This window comes from Lissotriton vulgaris, chromosome 4_1, assembly GCF_964263255.1.
Source record: "Lissotriton vulgaris chromosome 4_1, aLisVul1.2, whole genome shotgun sequence".
Classification (NCBI taxonomy): Eukaryota; Metazoa; Chordata; class Amphibia; order Caudata; family Salamandridae; genus Lissotriton; species Lissotriton vulgaris.
Window position 1 is genome coordinate 2,141,701,931 of NC_141691.1, and position 19,761 is coordinate 2,141,721,691.

Sequence of the window (19,761 nt, forward strand, 5' to 3'; positions counted from 1 at the left end):
CACGGCAGGATGCCTGGCTTTCACCTTGCGGATACCCTGCCGGGGTTATCTCACAGGGGAATACCAGGACGGATTCCCTAAGTAAGCGCTTAGAAACAGCTCGGTGATTTGCGCTATATAAATTCCTGTACAAGTACAGGAAGGACTCAAAATCACCCCGAGCGGATGTCCTTAAAACTATCTTTTTTTCTGGAGGTATTAATGCTTCCCTGCAGGCAGTCAAATGATAATACATAAGGATGATACATTTCTTTCAAACCCTCTAGAAATACAACATTTTGATATTAAATTGGATACATTTTGAACTCAAATATTAACCTATAGAGGACTATGTAAGGTTAAATGTCCTCTGGTGTTGATATCTGGTCTGAACAGGATGATGTAACATTTGAGAATGAACAAACAGCCCAGCAGTCCAGCGCTGGAAGCTAAGATGGCAAAGATTTCCACGGCCACCATGTACCTGCCTTTAGTGCTGATGTAGGCTGGGAAGAAAGAAACCCAGACACTGCAGAACACCAGCATGCTGAAGGTGATAAGCTTGGCCTCGTTGAACTTATCAGGGAGGTTCCTGGCTAAGAATGCTACTATGAAGCTGGCAAAGGCTAGGAGTCCCATGTAACCAATCACACAGTAGAAAGCAATCACCGAACCCTGGTCACACTGCAGGATCATCCTCCCAGTCTCAGACTGTGTGTCCGTGCCAGGGTGAGGTGGAGCTGTGAGCAGCCAAGACAGACAAATTGTCACTTCTCCTAGTGTGGACAAGAGGACAATAGAGCTGGACACTCGTGATCCCAGCCATCTGCTTAAACTGCTCCCCGGCCTGGTGGCATTAAAGGCAATGACAACAGTGACAGTTTTTGCTAACACACAAGACACAGCAACAGTAAAAATAATTCCAAATGCAGCTTGTTGGATCAGACAGGTCCATGCCGCAGGGCGTCCAATAAAAAGGAGGGAGCAGAGAAAGGCCAACATTAGGGCAGTGAGGAGTGCGTAGCTGAGATCCCGGTTATTGGCCTTCACTATGGGTGTGTCCTGGTGTTTGAGAAAGATTCCCAGGACTCCAGCAGTGATAGCAGAGAAGATCATGGCCACAGTGGCCAAAATCACACCAAGGATATCACTGTATGAGAGGAAAACAATGACCTTCAGGAGGCATCCAGACTTTTTGAGATTCGGCCACTGGTCCTCAGGGCACTGCATACAGTTTTCCATGTCTACAATAAAATGCAAACACAATCAGTCATTTCCACTGGTTTAAACATTTTAGAAATGTGTATTTGATTGTGCAATAATACATTTATTTCCCAACTTATTTTAAAAATATTTTACTTTTAATAGCAAGTTTGGCTATTTGGCAATTTTAGATGTAAGGTGCAGGGTTTGAGTTAAACTCTTGCTACTCAAATGCAATCACTTAATGGCCACACATTTCACCTCTCTTTGACATTAGATCATTTAAAACTAGACTATGACGAGAAACATGGATGCTGATCTATTCCATCGTATCAGTATATAATGCTGATATTGCAAGTTCTATGACCTAAATGCACCATTCCAGGAGACCAAGATCCTTAAGACAATCACCACCATTAAGTGGAGGTGAGAATATAGGCTACCATCCCTTCTGAGGACCTGAAGAATGCTAGCTGTCCACTGGATATTACATGCCCACCACCATTGCTACTGCATCAAACTAAGGGGGTACCGTGATCGAGCAGTGTGGTCAGATGAATGAAATGGGCGATGCACCCCCCAGAGACCATTCTACACAGTAATGTAGAGCAGCACCACAGCCAGAGCTGGTGCTGGGATGACACAGTGTGTGTGAAGCCTGTGCTGACTGCCATATTAAATTATGGAGTGATCAACAGTGGAGCAGTGAAGAGAAAGGCATTGCTGCTCCTCCTGCTGTAAGAGTTAGCCCATATGGAGTGTGAGGCAGTGGAGAACTGTCACTACAGATTCCAAATATACACACACCAAACACAGCAGGAATCTCCCTGCCTGCTTGCACTTTACACCGTCCAGGTCAACAACTAATTTCTATGGATAATGCTTGACAATCCTGCTGAATACAAATAATGCAACGAGCCTGTACCTAAACAGCTGGAGGTAGTGTTTATGCACAATAGGAAAATGATTCTAGGGCTGGGGATAGGGCAGATATCATGTAGATTACTTTGTCTCTGGAAGTAGACAGAGCCTACAACAACTGCTTTAAGGCACCCTGAAATGTGCCCGGCAGCAGGGCAGTGAGAGTACATCAATGTGACTCATTTTCTTGAGCGTAGACTGGCCACATGAGATTGCCACTTCTCCATAGACTACTGCACACACTTTATACTGAAACTGATATGGTCCAACCCCCACCTCACTGGCCTTGATTGCTTATTCCACTGTCAAGGCTGATGCTTAAAAGCCATAAGTGAGACCTAGCATTGGAATAAGGCCTAAAATTTTTCATCCGGTCATATACCTTCTGAAAAGAGCAGTGCACCATCCCCTCTGTGTGTATTGATGCATGAATGCATAGAGGCTTGAGTACCACTGGGACCTGATATCCTGTAGTGGAGATGAGGGCTATGTGGAATAGTGAAAAGGTGGTGGTTGGTTAGTAACATACTATCTATTCTGAGCTCTAAGTCTAAATGGGATTGACTACCATACAACTGCAAACTTAATGCCCAATGTAAAAAGATTGCAACCACATATGCTCACACATACAAACTTACTTCACTACCTGTCACATTACTGGAACTTATCCCAGCTGCAACATATGCAAGAACAGCACTTCAGCTTCTGTTTCCAGAAGCACTTCTACACAATAAGCAGGTGACTAGAAAAACATCACAAAAGATTCTTAGATTTACATGAGAATTCATCATGAAAGTAATTTCATTTTTTGTCCCAACTATGGCTAATTAAGAATAGAAAGTCACAGAAATGATGAATGAGCTGAAATTCATGGAACTGTGATTCCTGCATCAGTGCAAGAATGGACTTGGCTGAGAAATGTATGAAGGCCAACTACAATCAAATGCGTAAGGTGCTAGACTGGGGTCATGATGTCCACTTTATAAAATTTTCAATTACTGACATGGAAGACGGGTCATGCTGTAATAACATTAGGACATGTGGTGTGACTGAAACCACAGTAAAAGATGTCATGTCAAAATCCCTGACAAATTTCTTCCCCTGTGTGCTACACAAATGATTCAAACCCCCAGTGGAGTTCAGGAGGTCACTTTAGATCCAACAGAGATCTTTAAAGGCCTCAAGCAGACCACATTCCAAAACTGTCAGCTTCAATACAAGGACACTCTAAAAAACATCTAAAAACAATAATAACTAAACCTATCTCTTCAGATTGCTCTGTTGACGCCCATCACACGATATAGAAGTTCTGTGACCATAGGTCATGCAACAAGAAATGGGAAATTAATGATGGTCTCTTAGACCCGGCCGCAAAGCTTATCACAAGGATGATGAGTCATCAGAGCATCAAAGTTCAAGATAATTCGGAGTATTTTATGGTCTCTCTTGAATCTGCAATCGTCAATCCTGCACTTCCATGATAGGGCTGTTCAGATGGAAACTGTAAACTTATCCTCTGACCAGAATTGCACTGAACACCTAGATAGCATTCCCACTGAGAGTTCAGGCAGACACAATTTGCAAGAGGAAGGACTGAACAGAATCATTCAGGAACTAATTGAAGACAGAGTTAAATCTGGGCCCCATTTTTAGAACAACATTCACATTAGTCAGCAAACAGCCAGAACATCTACTCCTTCATATTCAAAACCATGCTTATTGATATTTATATAGAACTGAGAAAGCATGTCAGAGATACTTTTAACAATCAAGCACTTGTGTATGGGGCGATCGTTGAAGCATGGGCCATGACAATGTAGTTCTGATAATAACCAACAGTAAAGCAACAAACAGTAACAGCTCAGCAAGGGGGAGAGGGGAGTCCCGATTAGTTTAAAATAATATATGAAGAGGAGCAGAGTGAGATGGAGGTGGCTGTGGATACAGCCCGTAGGGACGGGGCTGTAGCGTGATATTGTACAGTTTTACCGTGTAGAATAATAATATATGAAGAGCAGCAGAGTGTGATGGAGATGACTCTGGATATGGCTCGGTGGACAGGGCTTTAGCCTGTTATTGTAAAGTATTATAGTTGTGTAGATGTGGGGCAGTGAAAGTAAGAAACCAGATCCACTTGCAGAGTGTGCAACAGGGAGATGAAGGGGGCAACTGTGTCAGGCAGCACCTCCTATTAGGTGTCTATTCCTTCATGGCAGGAGATGAATGAATGAATGAATGAATGAAAGGCGTCTTATCCTGCGCGAACTTAGCCCAATGGGCATCAAGGCGCCTATTTCAAAATACCAGCTCATATCAAAGGCGAAGCAGTTCATCCTTAATAGGCTCTTGAGAAGCACCACGTTTTTAAGGCCTTTTTGAACAGGTCCATTGAAGGTAGGGTTTTAATCTCCATTGGCACGGCGTTCCAGAGCTGAGGGGCAACGACGGAAAAAGCCCTAGCTCCCCATCTGGTCAGCCTGAAACAAGGGACAACAAGTTGGAGAAATCCCGCAGAGCAAAGGCACCTTGTTGGATAGTAGCGGGTAAGTAGAGATCTGATAGCACCCTTAGAGCCATCCTCGAGTGCTCTATACGTCGGGCACAAAATTTTAAAGTAGATTCTGTGCTGGACGGGAAGCCAGTGGAGATCTCTCCTCGCGGTGGTGGCAGATGATGTCTTAGGAAGGGCTAAGACGAACCGCGCTGCAGCATTCTGCACGATTTGCAGCCGATGTATGAGGCCCTTGTTGGACTCCATGTGTAGGGAATTACAGTAATCTGACCTGGAGCCAACAAGGGCGACTGCAATCTGCTTACGTGCCTGAAGGGAGAGATAACTACGGATTCTGTTGAGTATCCTAATCACACCCCAACAGGTGGCCACGGTCCGATTCACTTGTAGAGACATCGAGAGTGAAGTATCAAAAACCACGCCAAGATTTCTGGCAGATTGAGAGGGGGTGGGGCAGATGGCAAGAGAGGAAGGCCACCACTCACTCAAACAGACATCTTGGTCCTTCCCAAAGACCAATACCTCTGTCTTGTCACCATTCAGCTTCAGGGAGTTGATGATCATCCAGTCTGCTACATGCTGCATGCATGACCTGAAGCTGAAGGCAGATGTGGCGACAGAGGAATGAGTAAGTGACACCATGATCTGGGTGTCATCGGCGTATTATACCACCTCCATCCCCTGCGATCTTACCAGCCTAGAAAGGGGGGCCACGTGGATGTTAAACAGGGTCGGGCTTAATGCCGACCCCTGTGGCACCCCACATTGCAAAGACTTGGCAGGGGAGAGGTGGTTTCCGAGCATCACTCTCTGTTCCCTATCAAGGAGAAAAGAGTTGAGGGGACTCAGGGCCGACCCAGTGACACCTGCCTCCCTAAGCCGAGATGTTAGAATGGCGGGAGACAGGGTATCGAACGCGGCCTTGAGGTCCAGAAGCACTAGAACTGTGGTTTGACCAGCTTCCACGTTGCATCGAATGTTGTCGACCACAAAAGTGAGCGCAGATTCTGTGCTGTGATCTTTCCTAAATCCGTGTTGGGTGTTGTCAAGGTACTCAGAGGCATCCAGAAAGGTAGACAGATGAAAGTTCAGATGTGCTTTTAGTATTTTAGCAGGTGCAGGGAGTAGGGATATAGGCCTAAAATGTTTAAGGAGGCCGGGGTCAAGTGATGGTTTTTTGAGGAGAGGCTTCACAATAGCCTTCTTCCATACCGATGGAAAGGAACCCTGGGCAATCGCCTTATTCATCACCTCCAACATGGAGGGAAGAAGACTGCTTCTACACTCTTTCAGTTTTTTAAGAGGTAGAGGGTCCATAGGGGAGGAGGATTTCGTCCTGTCAAGTAGAAGATTCAGTCCTTCAAGAGACAGAGATGGAAATTCCATGAGTGAACTGGAAGCGGCTGCATCCAAAGAATTCAGAGAACTTATGCCAGGAGGGATATTCTCGTCCAGAGAATGACGTTGTACTTCTAGTGATGTATGGATGTCAAGGATTTTGTTATGAAAAAAGTCTGAGATGTCATTGCATAGATCCTGAGATTGAAAACTTGCCTGATTTTGCTGCCACCGCCACGAGAGTCAGAGGGCAGCCAGCAGCAGCAGCAGCCAGCCACCGCCAAGAGTCCCTGAACACCGGACTCCGCGCCGCCGCTCCGGGAGACCACAAATCCCGGCAGGCCTCGCGGCGGCACGTCTGCAGTGACGCGGGTCGCGCTGCGTGGGGGCGCCAGAGCCCTTCAAAGGAAGGAGAGCCCCGGCAGAGCGGGGGGATTGAAAACTTGCCTGATTTTGCCGCCACCGCCACGAGAGTCAGAGGGCAGCCAGCAGCATCAGCAGCCAGCCACCGCCAAGAGTCCCTGAACACCGGACTCCGCGCCGCCGCTCCGGGAGACCACAAATCCCGGCAGGCCTCGCGGCGGCGCGTCTGCAGTGACGCGGGTCGCGCTGCGTGGGGGCGCCAGAGCCCTTCAAAGGAAGGAGAGCCCCGGCAGAGCGGGGGGATTGAACACTTGCCTGATTTTGCCGCCACCGCCACGAGAGTCAGAGGGAAGCCAGCAGCAGCAGCAGCCAGCCACCGCCAAGAGTCCCTGAACACCGGACTCCGCGCCGCCGCTCCGGGAGACCACAAATCCCGGCAGGCCTCGCGGCGGCGCGTCTGCAGTGACGCGGGTCGCGCTGCGTGGGGGCGCCAGAGCCCTTCAAAGGAAGGAGAGCCCCGGCAGAGCGGGGGGATTTGAAAACTTGCCTGATTTTGCCGCCACCGCCACGAGAGTCAGAGGGCAGCCAGCAGCAGCAGCAGCCAGCCACCGCCAAGAGTCCCTGAACACCGGACTCCGCGCCGCCGCTCCGGGAGACCACAAATCCCGGCAGGCCTCGCGGCGGCGCGTCTGCAGTGACGCGGGTCGCGCTGCGTGGGGGCGCCAGAGCCCTTCAAAGGAAGGAGAGCCCCGCATCGCGGGACGCCCGGGGCGAAGCCCGGGCAAAGGGCGGGCCCTCTGAGGCCCTCAGAGGTCAACAGTGGTCGGGCGGGCCACCCCACCAACATTTCTCTATAAGGTTAGTCTCCCAATAGGTTGTCTACAATGGCTGACTGTACCGCTACAAGTAATAATGTTGACATCCTTACTCAGGACGCTGAGTCCCCTGTAACACTGCTAACGTCGTTCGAGGCATTGATAGACACTGCATTCAACGAGATTGTTGAGACTGAAAGGAGATTTTCTATGGGCCCAATGAGCATTAATCAACCACATGCCACGAGCAGCCTCAATGGCAATACCCATATAAACCCTGAAATAATTGTTGTAAAACCCTCACATCCCGTTGTTGAAGTACCAATTGTCTTAGACGATGATGACACTGTCACGTACATAGCACCAGAAGTGGCTCTTGGCCATGCCCCAGTAATAACATCTACAGAGGCTGCTAACAAGGTATCTGATAAAGTTGCAGCCAAGAGAAAGAGGGGCCCTGCTAAAATAACCCACAGCAAACGGAAGCAGCCACTAAGGACTGTCAACCAACCAACCCCACAAAGTATGTGGAATAAGGGGAAGAGACAGAAGTTGGTCCAACATATAGTACCTACACAGGATCAACCGCATCTGGGTGACGTGGTCGTTATAAATAACGAGGGGTCAAATTACATATCTATCTCCACCCAGACTGAGTCCCCCTACGGAACTGACAAATCCAGTCACTATTCCAAGTCAGAGGGGAACCTTATTGAGACTATTGCAGATACAATTTTAAAAAATTTGGAAGGTCAAATGATCAAACAATTTAATAATATTTTTAAAAGACTTGATAAATTGGAGAATTTAATTAAAAACGAGGATGCAAAGAGAAAAGGTATAGCGAACTTGGACAAAATGAGAGTAGAACGTCTGCTAAAAGACCTTGAATCCACTACTCGTGTCCCCACTACTGGTGACCATGGTAACATCAGGGTAGTGGAACAACAAGCCATTACTAACCCAACACAGTCTGTTACACCTAAGGTGACTAAAAGTAAGGGCATAACAGGCAGTAATCCGCCTGATCGTCAAACCAACACCCCCTTACTCCCATGTAACCCTACACATGGACATGTTACTTCGTCTAAACCCTCTGTCTCCGCTAACGATGCAAGCGGATTATCAATTAATTCTATTAAAAAGAGTAACATAGCGAAGCAGACCACCTTAGCACAGAAGGGCCCTGTTAACCCCAGCCAGCACGACAAAAAGACCACGCATGAGGACAACAGGCCTATCAAACATCAAGGTCCGGCCCTACATCTTCCACCTGAGGCTTGTCCGTATGTTCTAGTTCTGGCTGGAATCCCACCGCTCAAGGAAGGTCAAGGAGAATCATGGGTTCAACTTCACAATAAGTGTATAGACTGGTTAACAAAGCATAAGGGAGTGGGTTATGATATTTCAAAAGAGATCATAACCACACGGCGAGTAACCTGGGTCGGTCCCCTTTACAAAAACATCAATGGGGACTGTATTGTAATTAATTTTAGAAACCCGGGCACTGCAAAATTCCTGTTGAACTACAACCCTGGTCGACACGGCCCATCTACTGTGGTGACCCCTCTACCACAAAAATATTTTTACCGTCCTCCCCACAAGATGATGCAACCCCCTCCAGTTTTTCCATTACAGAATAGGTTTGGAATATTCCAGGACCTGGACACATTGGACTGACTGCCCTCTGAAAGCACCGAACTACTTCCCGTGTGCTTTGAGGCAGCTCAGTTAGTGGAACCATCTCCAGAGGCGGCCCCGTTAACACTGGAGATCTCCCCATCTAGCCCACTATGCGATCAACAGGGGCATGTTACATCTAAATCCGCCTCAAGAATTAACCAGGGTCCTTGTTTGAGGAATAATAAAAACAATAACCTAACAATTCTCAGTTGGAACATTGCGGGCCTAAAGTCCAAGATGGGAATTTCTTCATGGAGGGACTGTGTCAATTGTTATGACATATTAATGTTTCAAGAAACTTGGTGTGTTGAGGACCTATTGTTCGAGGGGTATAGTTGCCACAACAGGACTGTTCCGGTCCCTTTGGCTGGTCGTCCTAGTGGTGGATTGTCCATTTGGATAAAAATTTCTGCTGAAGCTAAAATTGACGAACTACAAACAAATTGTCCTAGTTTCATGGCACTCTCGTATACCCAGAGGATAAAACTGTGTTTAATCAACTTCTATAACAATGATTTTTTGTCCCAACCTAACCCAAGTTTTATTCTATTATTTAATTTTATTAATGAAATTATGGATGGACAGGTACACGGGAAATTTGATGGCATTTGTTTAGGGGGGGATTTTAATGCACATGTACATCCAAGAAATCCCCCATGCAAAAGAGGTATAGAACTGTTAGATTTTCTTGCTACTAGTGAACTTGTTAATTGCATGGAATATGCAGGTATGGAAAACCACGCATCCCCATTCCCCACCTTTATTGGACATGGGGGTGGTACAACAATTGACTATGTTTTCGTTTCACACGCCGTTGCAAAGGCATTAATAAGGGCAGAAGTAGTGTGTGAAATTCACAGCGATCATTACCCAATTGCCATCCATTTATCATTGCCGAAGGGTAAGTGTCCAAGACGTGAAATAGGCGCAAGGGGTCTGGAAGTCTCGACAGACAAGTTGAGGGTAATCTGGAAGGGAGCAGACAATAAGGGAATCCTGGCAGGAGTATGTAAAAAATACCCAATTTTGATCAAAGATTGTCTTACCACAGAGGACCATGGGGTTAACGTGATTAAATCATTTTCTGAACTCTGTACCGTAATTAAAGGTGAAATTTCCAGACCAGCCTCTAGTAAGGCTGAGGAAACGCCTAGATGGTTTGATGCTCCATGCTCAAAATCAAATAGGATGCTTAGAGCTGCCTTAAAAGCTGAACCGAGGGATATACCGCGAGTAAGGCTGCTCAGAGCAGAGTACAAGCGTGCTTTACGCACCAGATCAAATGAATTACTTAAAACCCACTGGGATTCCCTGGCACGATCTGCTGACCTGAAAGATACCACTGGGTTCTGGAAGGAGGTAAAGGAAATAAGATCTATTGGTTCTAATTTGACCGAAATCAATTGTAACATTACTGGTCCTACCTGGGTTGCACATTTTGGTAAAATCTACGCAACACCAGATAATCCTCCTTCGTTGTTACCCCCTCCACACCCAATGTCTATTTCTACATCTGAGGTATTTGATGCCATTTTAGAAAGTGCCGGGAATAAAGCGCCCGGATCCGATGGGCTCTCTATAGACCAATTAAAATGTGAGCCAGATTTTTGGGCCCCATTGCTATGCAATGTTTTTAATAATTTAACCGACGGGCAGATCCCGGAAACATGGTCACGTAGCATTATTGTTCCCATCTTTAAAAAGGGCGACAGGCTGGATCCTGGGTGTTACCGCCCAATTTCTTTAATAGATAACACCTTAAAAGTTTTGGGATGGATCATATTTAAAAGGATAAGAACTTGGACTGATGAGAATAACATCCTACATCCTAGCCAGTTTGGGTTCCGTAGTAGTGTCGGAACGGTGGAACAATGCTTGAATCTGAACCTGATTATGGCAAAATATAATATCGCTAAGAAATCCCCTTTATATTTTGGCTTTATGGATTTGAGCTCGGCTTTTGATTTTGTTAACCGCTCCCGGCTCTGGTCTACCCTTCTTGAATACGGTTTAGATGACCATCTGGTACATTTTTTAGCTTTTTTACATCGTGATCTTAAAGCTTGTGTACGTGTGAATCAAATGGGTGAAGTTTCTGATGATATTAGCATTGGTCGGGGGGTCAGACAAGGGTGTGTGCTGGCCCCTCTCCTGTTTATTTTGTATATTAATAAGCTAAGCGTCACTTTGAGCACCCTAACTAGTGACGTGCCCTACATTAATGGAGTCCCTATACCCACCCTTCTTTATGCAGACGATGCGGTCCTGATGGGCCGCACTCCCAAGGCACTCCGTATTTTAATCTCAGGTTTTGTCCTTTTTATGGCCGATTTAGGCCTAACAACTAATTTTAAAAAATCATTGATCATGAGTTGTGGTCCAAAAAATCACAAAATCCCCCAGATTATTTCAGGGTCAAATGTTTTAAAAAGCACCAGCACTTTTCCCTACCTAGGGCTGCTATTTTCAAACAGTGGTACGTGGCATGCACATGTTTCTTATGCCAGGAATAAGTTGGGCAAGGCCATTAACTGTGTAACCTCCTTGAGACAACCCAACCAAGCTGATGTAATAACTCCCCTGGTCAAGATATATCAAACCCAATGTATGCCAACCGGCACTTACGGCGCTGAGGTTTGGGGTTATACCAACTGCTCCCATATTCAAATAGAAGAAAATAGATTTTGTCGTAAGGTATTGGGGGGGTTATCTGTTCTCCTAACTATGTATGTCATAATGAATTAAATATTCCTTACATAGAGGATTTTGTGAGATCCAGACCAGCATTATTCTGGATAAAGATATGGAACAACACGGCTGCTACCCTGACCCGTGAAATTATTTTGGACTGCCTAAAGTGTGATAGGGGACACCATATACCATGGTTGAAAGCAGTAAAAGAGTGCCTTGCAAGTGTGGGTTTGGTTTCTCTGTTCACATCACCAAACCTAATAAATCGCTCCCATAAGACCATCATTTTAAGGGCATTGTATGACTTATATAGCGAAGAGCGTGACAGAAAGAACCTGACTAAATGCACGGTTGTAAAATATTTGGCCTACTCTGAACCACACACTAAAAAACCTGGCCCACCGTACAGATATTTGCGTTTGCATCTTGGTAGATGGGTAAGGGGTTTACTGTTTTGTTTCCGAGATGGGAGTATAGTTAATCTACTGAACTTCCCGCTGGGATATAATAAAAACCTCGAAACCTTAAACTGCCCTTGTAACCCTGACATGAAGCAAAGTCTCATGCATTTCTTGTTCTTTTGTGGTTTTTATAAAAAACTCACTGTACATTATCTTATGCCCTATTGTAAGAAAAACGGATTGACTAATTTTAAATTGGCACTTCGGTCCTTCTTGGTATTGGGATCAGATGAAGTCATTTTTAGGATGAGTTGTTTTCTCAAAGCTGCTGTTAGATCGAGAATCACCCTTAACATTGATGTATAACTATCGCACACTGCACTTTCTATTTTGCACTTTTTAGATAATTTTTAATCTACCGGTTTTATCTTTTTGTAATATAAAAAAAAAACAAAAAAAAAAAAAAAATTCATGTGTATATAGATAAAATCATGACAATGTGATGCCCATCCTTTTTTAACAATGGTTTTAAAATTGTGTTTTTAACAGTGTTTTTAAACAGCGTTCTTTAAATAATACTGTAAAATATTCTCTTCTTTTAAAAACTTAAAAATCTATCATTATGAAGGGACACATTTTGTATAGCTGTGAAATTGTAAATGGATTTTGATTGTGCTCGTTTGCCCTTGGACTATTCTCCAATTGTAACTACTGAATTGAATGTTTTTAAAATGTTTTTTGTTTGTACTTTTATGGATGTTTTTTATTCCGAATAAAGATCTTTTGACTTGACTTGACTTGACTTGATCCTGAGAGCTGACTACGGGATCTGGGAGTTGAAGGGAGCATAGCGAATCAGCCATTTTGAAAAGCTCCCTAGAAGAAGTGAGTGAGCTAGTAAGATTGGAAAAGTATTCCTGCTTTTCCAATATCACTTTCTGTTTATACTCCCGCAGAGCAGACTTATGAGCCTCCCGGTCCTTAGGATCCCAGGTTTTCCTCCATCTTCTCTCACTGCTTCTGCAGCCCTGTCTTAGTGATCTTAGATGGTCAGAGAACCATGGTGCTGTCGGCTTGCGTCGGGCTACATATCGCAGGGATGCAGGGGCAAGCTTTTCCACTGCGTTAGTGATAGAGTCCATCAGATCTTGGGCTGCCTCATCCGCGTCTTTAGGGGAGAGGACCTCGGGAGACAGAACTAGAGAGGCAAGAGCCTCATCCGTAATGTTTCTGAGGTTTCTTCTAAGAGCGAGAGAAGTTGTATCCTGCTTGGTGGAGCATGAGGCAGAGAGAGCAAGATATAATGGTACTGCAAAATGATCAGTCCAGACCAACGGCAGAGGAGAGCCGCTAGCAAGTCTCGAATCATTAGAAAATACCCCGTCGAGGATGTGACCTGCCTTGTGAGTGGGACTGGTAACAAGCTGAACAAGGTCACAGGCTCCAAGTGACTCAACCAATGACAGGGTATCCTTAGAATCAGCCTCATCAAGATGGAAATTGAGGTCGCCCAATATGGTGAGACAGGGCTTTCCAAAATAAGGTTTGAGAATTCTCAGTAAGTCAGAGGAGAAGCTGGCTCTGTGGTCAGGCGGCCTATAGATCAGTATCCCCGTGAAAGAGACCGATGGAGCACATGTGATACAGAAGTATAGAGCTTCAAAGCGATCTTGAGGCATGGATAGCGGTTTAACCGTGCAGGAAAGGGAAGATTTAAAAAGAATGGCAATTCCTCCTCCTCTACGTACAGGTCTATCCAGCTTATGAAGAGAATAGCCCCCTGGGATGGCTAAAAGAAGATCATGGCCGGAAGAGTCAGAAGCCCAGGTCTCCGTAATGAAGACCCAGTCCGGCTGTCTCTCATCCACAAAATCGTGGAAGGCTAAGTTGTGTTTGATGAGCGAACGCGCATTAATAAGAAAGCCAGTTCATACAGCGGTGAGTATGCAGTATCCCTTCAGGGGAGAAACGATGTAAACAAGGGCGCGCTGAGGGCCTAAGAGCCAAAAGTTCTCATAAGGTGTATCGCCTGGTTACCTTAACGAAAGATGGAGGTGTATGATCCAGGTCCAGCCCGTCCTGCAGCCCGTCCTCAGCGCGGACGGGCGCAGACGGGCTAAACTCTGGCGTAACTCCGGCGTCAGTCTGGCGTCCCCGCACCGCGTCACCGCTGCACGTAGGCATGGCTGGAATTTATGCTCTGCTCGCCTCCTAGAGAGAGGACTAGAGCGCGCAGACTATCCCCACAACAATGATGGCCGCCAACGAGACGTGGGCGCAGGACCCGCAAAGTGCGATGAATTATAACAATTACAGTGCGGGAGAGAGGACAGCAATGTGAGTATGGGTGGCCGGCTTTAAAAACAGGGGATAATATCAAAACCTAGAAACAAAGTAAAGGACAAAAATGGGAGCTTTAAAAACTCAAAGAGCTGCTAGTAAGGTCGCGCTGCAAGTAATGCGCCAAAGCTGATAAGAGAGAGCTGACCTGATTTGCCTGGATTTATGCTCTGCTCGCCTCCTAGAGAGAGGACTAGAGCGCGCAGACTATCCCCACAACAATGATGGCCGCCAACGAGACGTGGGCGCAGGACCCGCAAAGTGCTGTGAATTATAACAATTACAGTACGGGAGAGAGAACAGCAATGTGAGTATGCGTGACCGGCTTTAAAAACAGGGGATAATATCAAAACCTAGAAACAAAGTAAAGGACAAAAACGGGAGCTTTAAATACTCGAAGAGCTGCTAGTAAGGTCGCGCTGCAAGTAATGCGCCAAAGCTGATAAGAGCGAGATCATCATTAGAAATCATACGTTTGTGATCAATTAGCAAGGTGAACAGTATTTGGAATACGGCAGAGCCCCAGTTTCTCCTCTCTACATAAGGAGATACCCTCTTCCTGAGCCTAGGGTTGATGATCATTATCTAAGAGGACGAAGAGTGGGGAGTCAGGGATCTCCAACGCCAGGAGATAGCTCGCCCATGCCTCAACAAAGTAAGTTCCGCCCTTTCAGAGCTGGGGTAGCTGCCATGTGCGATGTCTCCAGGAGAGTGACAGAGTGGCCGCTCAGTAAGCTGTGAGTATGGAAAATGCTCCAGTCCAAAAGTATGCAAAAGAAGCATTGGTGAACGGAATGCTGGACAATACAAACATTCACTCCACTCACAAGGATCTGGGATAAATTCATCACTCTTTTGCTCACCACACCACCACAGTTTAGACCTGGCCATATGCAGATCAGTCTTGACCCTGTTCCTTGTGGGAACAGTCCAGACTGAAATGCCAAGCCAGGTTCTCCCTGGAATGGAAACAAGCATCCTGGGACTACTTTCAGGGCATCACCCTTCATCAGCCAGGCTAGCTTGAATCCAGCGGTGTAGAGTGTATGGGACCCACGTCTCGGCATACCCTTCCCACTTAGAGTGACATATGCAAAAGAAACAATTGATGGATGAAATGCTGGACGATGCAAACATTCCCCCCAGTCACAAGGATCTGGGTTAAAAATCCATCATTCTTTTGCTCACCACACCACCCTCAGGCTCAGATTGTGCAAGAACATATGAGTCCGGTGCGCTGGTGTTGTCTGGCATTGGGGGCAGTTCAGAGAGTCATTTGCAAACAGTGTGTTTAGCTTCATAGGGGGAAGATACACTATATAGAGAATGCATGTTTTGATAAAGTTAAATAGTGCATTGCAAGGTATGTGAGAGGAGTATTGAAGCATTGCAGTGGACAATGTAGTGGTTGGTCTGTAGTCGGGTATGATTGTGTGTATGGGCCTCGTGACAAAGGTTTGCCAGGTATGGCATATTGCCAGGCATATCCAGCTTTAGGGAAGGAACTCAACCACAGGGAGTCTACTTCGAGAATTTATGGTTAGGAAGTCAAGTAGGAGTCCATCTTGAAATAGATCCCTGCCATTGAGTGAGGTCAGGAGAGGAGAGAGCCATAGGGTGGGTAACAATTCTCAGCAGTGTAATTGTAAATGAATTAATCAGACATGTATGCACCCCCTCTAGCAGTGGAGTGAAGGCGGAATGGTCGCAGGCATTCAGAACTAGTACATTACACAGAACTTCTTTTAAATCAAGAATGCTGTGAAGCCCATCTCAGTTAAAGAGTATCCTGTGAGCCAATAGGCAACCATTGGAATTGTGCAGCATAGTAGGAGGCGTGACAGCCAGGTGTCCAAATGCCCCCAAGTCGATAAGAAAGAAAGGTTTGGTCATGTTAATATGGGGACACCGTATTCAAGATTATCTTGAGTGATACAGTATTGAGAGCCCGAACCGTTTTAGCAGGAACTATCACTGGTTTATGAAATGGTATAGTAAGTACCCAAGGACTGCCATCTTACAGTGGGCTATGGACCCTAGCATTGTGATAAGTAGAGAGTTCCAAAAGACTACTTAGGCCAAGATGGTGAATATCACCAAGGTTGCCCGTACAAGGTCCTCCAGAGTGGGAGAACTTTCAATCTTACGGTATTTTAAGGAGTAAGGCGCCCACTGGAGGCAATCGAGTCCACAAGTAGGTTTTGGGGAATTACACCTGGCTGCAGTGGGAAGAGGAATACTTTAGTCATGTTGACTCTGAGGATTTTTCTTCACGGTCCAGAGGAGAGCCCCCATAATTAAGTGGCTTTGAAACGCGTCGACCTTTCTGTTCTTTAGGCCAATCTGTTATTTATTTTCTTTGGAATATAAGAATATAATATGAAAATAAGTTGGATGTCCGTAGTTTTGTGATTCATACGATTCTAAGTAAAATAAATATTAAACAGTAACCCACCACCCTAAAAAAATATAGAACTAACACTTCTAGGTGAGGTACTTCCTTTTCTATTTTTCTACTTTTCTAATTCTCCGTTTTGTGAGTATGAGAGAATGACCGAGGTATGCGTATGAAAGTAACACGGAATGACTGAGCTTGAAGATGGGATAAATGGTTTTTTGGCCCTCCCTTTACTCTTCATTTCTTAAAAAAAAAAATTCTAACTTTCTCTTTTTCAAAAAAGTGTTTTGTAGATATCCCCTTTTCTAAAATAAGGACTCACTTTGTAAATAGGCTGTTTGTCCAATTTTGCTCTTTTTGTCCAAAAATCTCTTTTAAAAAAAACTTTGATAAAAATTAAAATGATTCAATTGAAATACGTAAACAGACTGAACCAGTGGTCTTTACAGAACAATTGTTTTATTCATTGTTGTGTGTGACTAGATGGCCTGCAGCGCTGGTTGTGCCACCTAACATGAGTAGCCCTGAAAAGGTAACTCAGACTTGAAAATGCAAAGTCTGCGTGCACTTTGGAACTGCCATGTCGACTTGGCAAGTGTACCAATCAATCAATCAAACATTTGTAGAGTGCACTACTCACCTCTGAGGGTCTCAAGGAGCTAAGGGGGGGGGGGGTGGAGGAGGTGCTGCTACTGCTCAAACAGCCAGGTCTTGAGAATTCTCTTGAAGGTCAGCAGGTCCTGGGTCTGTCACATGTGGATAGGGCGGGTGTTTCATGTATTGGCGGCGAGGTGGGAGAATGATCTACTGCCGGTGGTTGTTCGTGGATGCGTGGGATGGTGGTGAGGGTGCGGTCAGCGGAGCGAAGCTGGCGGTTGATAGTGTAGGAGGTGAGTCGTTTGTTGAGGTATGTTGGTCCGGTGTCGTGAAATGCTTTGTGAGCGTGGGTGAGGAGCTTGAAGGTGATCCTCTTGTTGATGGGTAAACAGTGCAGGTCTCTCGGTGGACAGAGATGTGGCTGTGGCAGGGGATGTCGAGGATGAGGCGTATGGAGGCGTTTTGTATGCGTTGAAGTCTTTTCTGGAGATTCGCCATGATTCCCGGGTAGAGAGCATTGCCGTAGTCTAACCTGCTGCTGACGAGGGCCGGGTTGACCGTCCTTCAGGTTCTGGTGGGGATCCATCTGGAGATCTTACAGAACATGTGGAGGGTGTTGAAGCAGGAGGAGGAGACGGCGTTGACTTCCTGGGTCATTGATAGTGATGAGTCCAGGATGAACCCCAGGTTGCGTACCTGGTTGGTGGGTGTCTGCGCAGCTTCCAGGGTGGCAGGCCACCAGGAGTCATCCCAGGCGGAGGGGGTGGAGCCGTGGATGAGGACCTCCATCTTGTCCGAGTTCAGTTTCAGGTGACTCTTTTTCATCCATTTAGTGGTGGCCTTCATTCCTTTGTTTAAGTTGGTTTTGGCGGTGGCTGGGTCCTTGGTGAGGGAAAGGATCAGCTGGTTGTCGTCTGCATTTGAGATGACTCTGGTGGTACGCTGCAGGTTATCTTGGTGGTATCGGATCGGAATGGAGGGAGGTGGACTTTCTGGGTTCTGCCGGTGAGGAAGGAGGTGATCCAGTCCAGGGCTTTGTTGTGGATCCTTGGAGGCCTGTGCATAAGAGTGTGGTGGCAGATGGTTTTGAAGGCGGCCGAGAAGTCTAGAAGGATGAGGGCTGCTGTTTCGCCATTGTCCAGCATGGTCCTGATGGCGTCGGTTGAGGTGTTGAGGGCAGTTTTGGTGCTGTGGTTGCTGCGGAACCCGGATTGGGACGAGACCAGGGTGTTGTTCTCTTTGAGGAAATGGGTCAGTTGCCTGTTGACAATCTTCTCAACGACTTTCACCGGGAAAGGGAGCAGGGGGATGGGCCAGGAGCTCTTGAGGTTCTTGCGAGGCCCTAACCTTCTCTTTTCTTACATGTCAGTCAACACTAAGGTAGGCCCAAGGTACCCCTGTGGTCAGGGTGCAGTGTGTGTGAAAGTTCTGACATGCCCTGGTGTGTTGTATGCCCTGACAGTGAATTACTGCCAATTTCGTTTTTCACTATTGCAAGGCTACCTGTTCCCATGGTGAAGAATGGGGAATTTGTTTATAACATCTTATAAACCTAACTACCCCTGGGAACAGGGTAGAAAAATAAAGTTTAGTATGCCCGAACTAAGAATCTAAAGATGCATCTTTTAGTAAAGGTGATTATTACATTCTGTGTTTCAAAATACCCTGTTTAGAAAGTAGGTATTTTCTTGCTTAGCCATCCTGTGTGCCTCTGTTAGGATGTGTATTGACTGTCTGTCTTTGGAGTAACTGGGGCTGGGGAGGAGCAGAGGCTCTAGAGCATCTAGATGGGTTAGAGATGGGCTGAATATACCTGGGCTGCATTCAGAGTAGTGGGAGGAGTTGTCACTTACACCTGAATAGGCTCGGCCTTCATTTAGAGTGGTGGAAGGAGATATCCCATGCACCCTGCTGGGACGCTGGACCAGAGAAGCCTAAACTGGTTTTGACTAAGCACGTACACTCTCTGCCTGAGAGGACAAAGGAATTTGGAGTTTAAATATTGGGGCCCAGACCCCAGAACTTTGGAACTAACTGTAACCAAGGAACCTGCCAAGAAGAAGAATAGCCCAAAGAGTTGCCAGAAGGAGTATTGCCACCTTTGCTGTGTTGTTCCCTTCTTGGGTTGACCTGCAGTTGCTGCTTCTGTCTTGGGCAGTGAAAGGATTCGATGGAATTTTGTTTACTTGTGCTGAGTAGCTCCAAGGGCCTGAGATCGAGCTTTCCTCCTGTTCTGGAGTTTCAGAGACTGCAAAGACTTCACCAACCTCTGGGTACGCTTCTGGAACTGCTGTTTCAGTTGCCACAGAGATGGGAACCACAACCGACTCCATCACCGACTCCGTGGCTGGCTTTGTATCCTGACTGAACCGCTGACCGCACCGCCCTCATCTTGTACCGCAACCCTGGTCTCACCGATGAGGACGACCGAAGCTGCCATCACTGGGCCACTGCTTGCACTGTGATCTGGGGGCAGCGCAGTCCGCTCCGCATCGCTTCACTTCTCTATTCTGTTCTCAT

General features: G+C 46.2%; 1 protein-coding gene across 1 annotated transcript in view; it reads right to left on the reverse strand.

Annotated features, from left to right (window-relative positions):
- Positions 1-318: 318 nt before the first annotated feature.
- The window catches only part of LOC147725257 (vomeronasal type-2 receptor 26-like), a 206,459-nt gene continuing 187,016 nt past the window's right edge, over positions 319-19,761 (reverse strand). The window contains exon 8 of the mRNA XM_086918224.1: positions 319-1,223. Within this exon, the coding sequence (XP_086774350.1) occupies positions 319-1,223 (905 nt within the window). The remainder of the gene's footprint in view (positions 1,224-19,761) is intronic.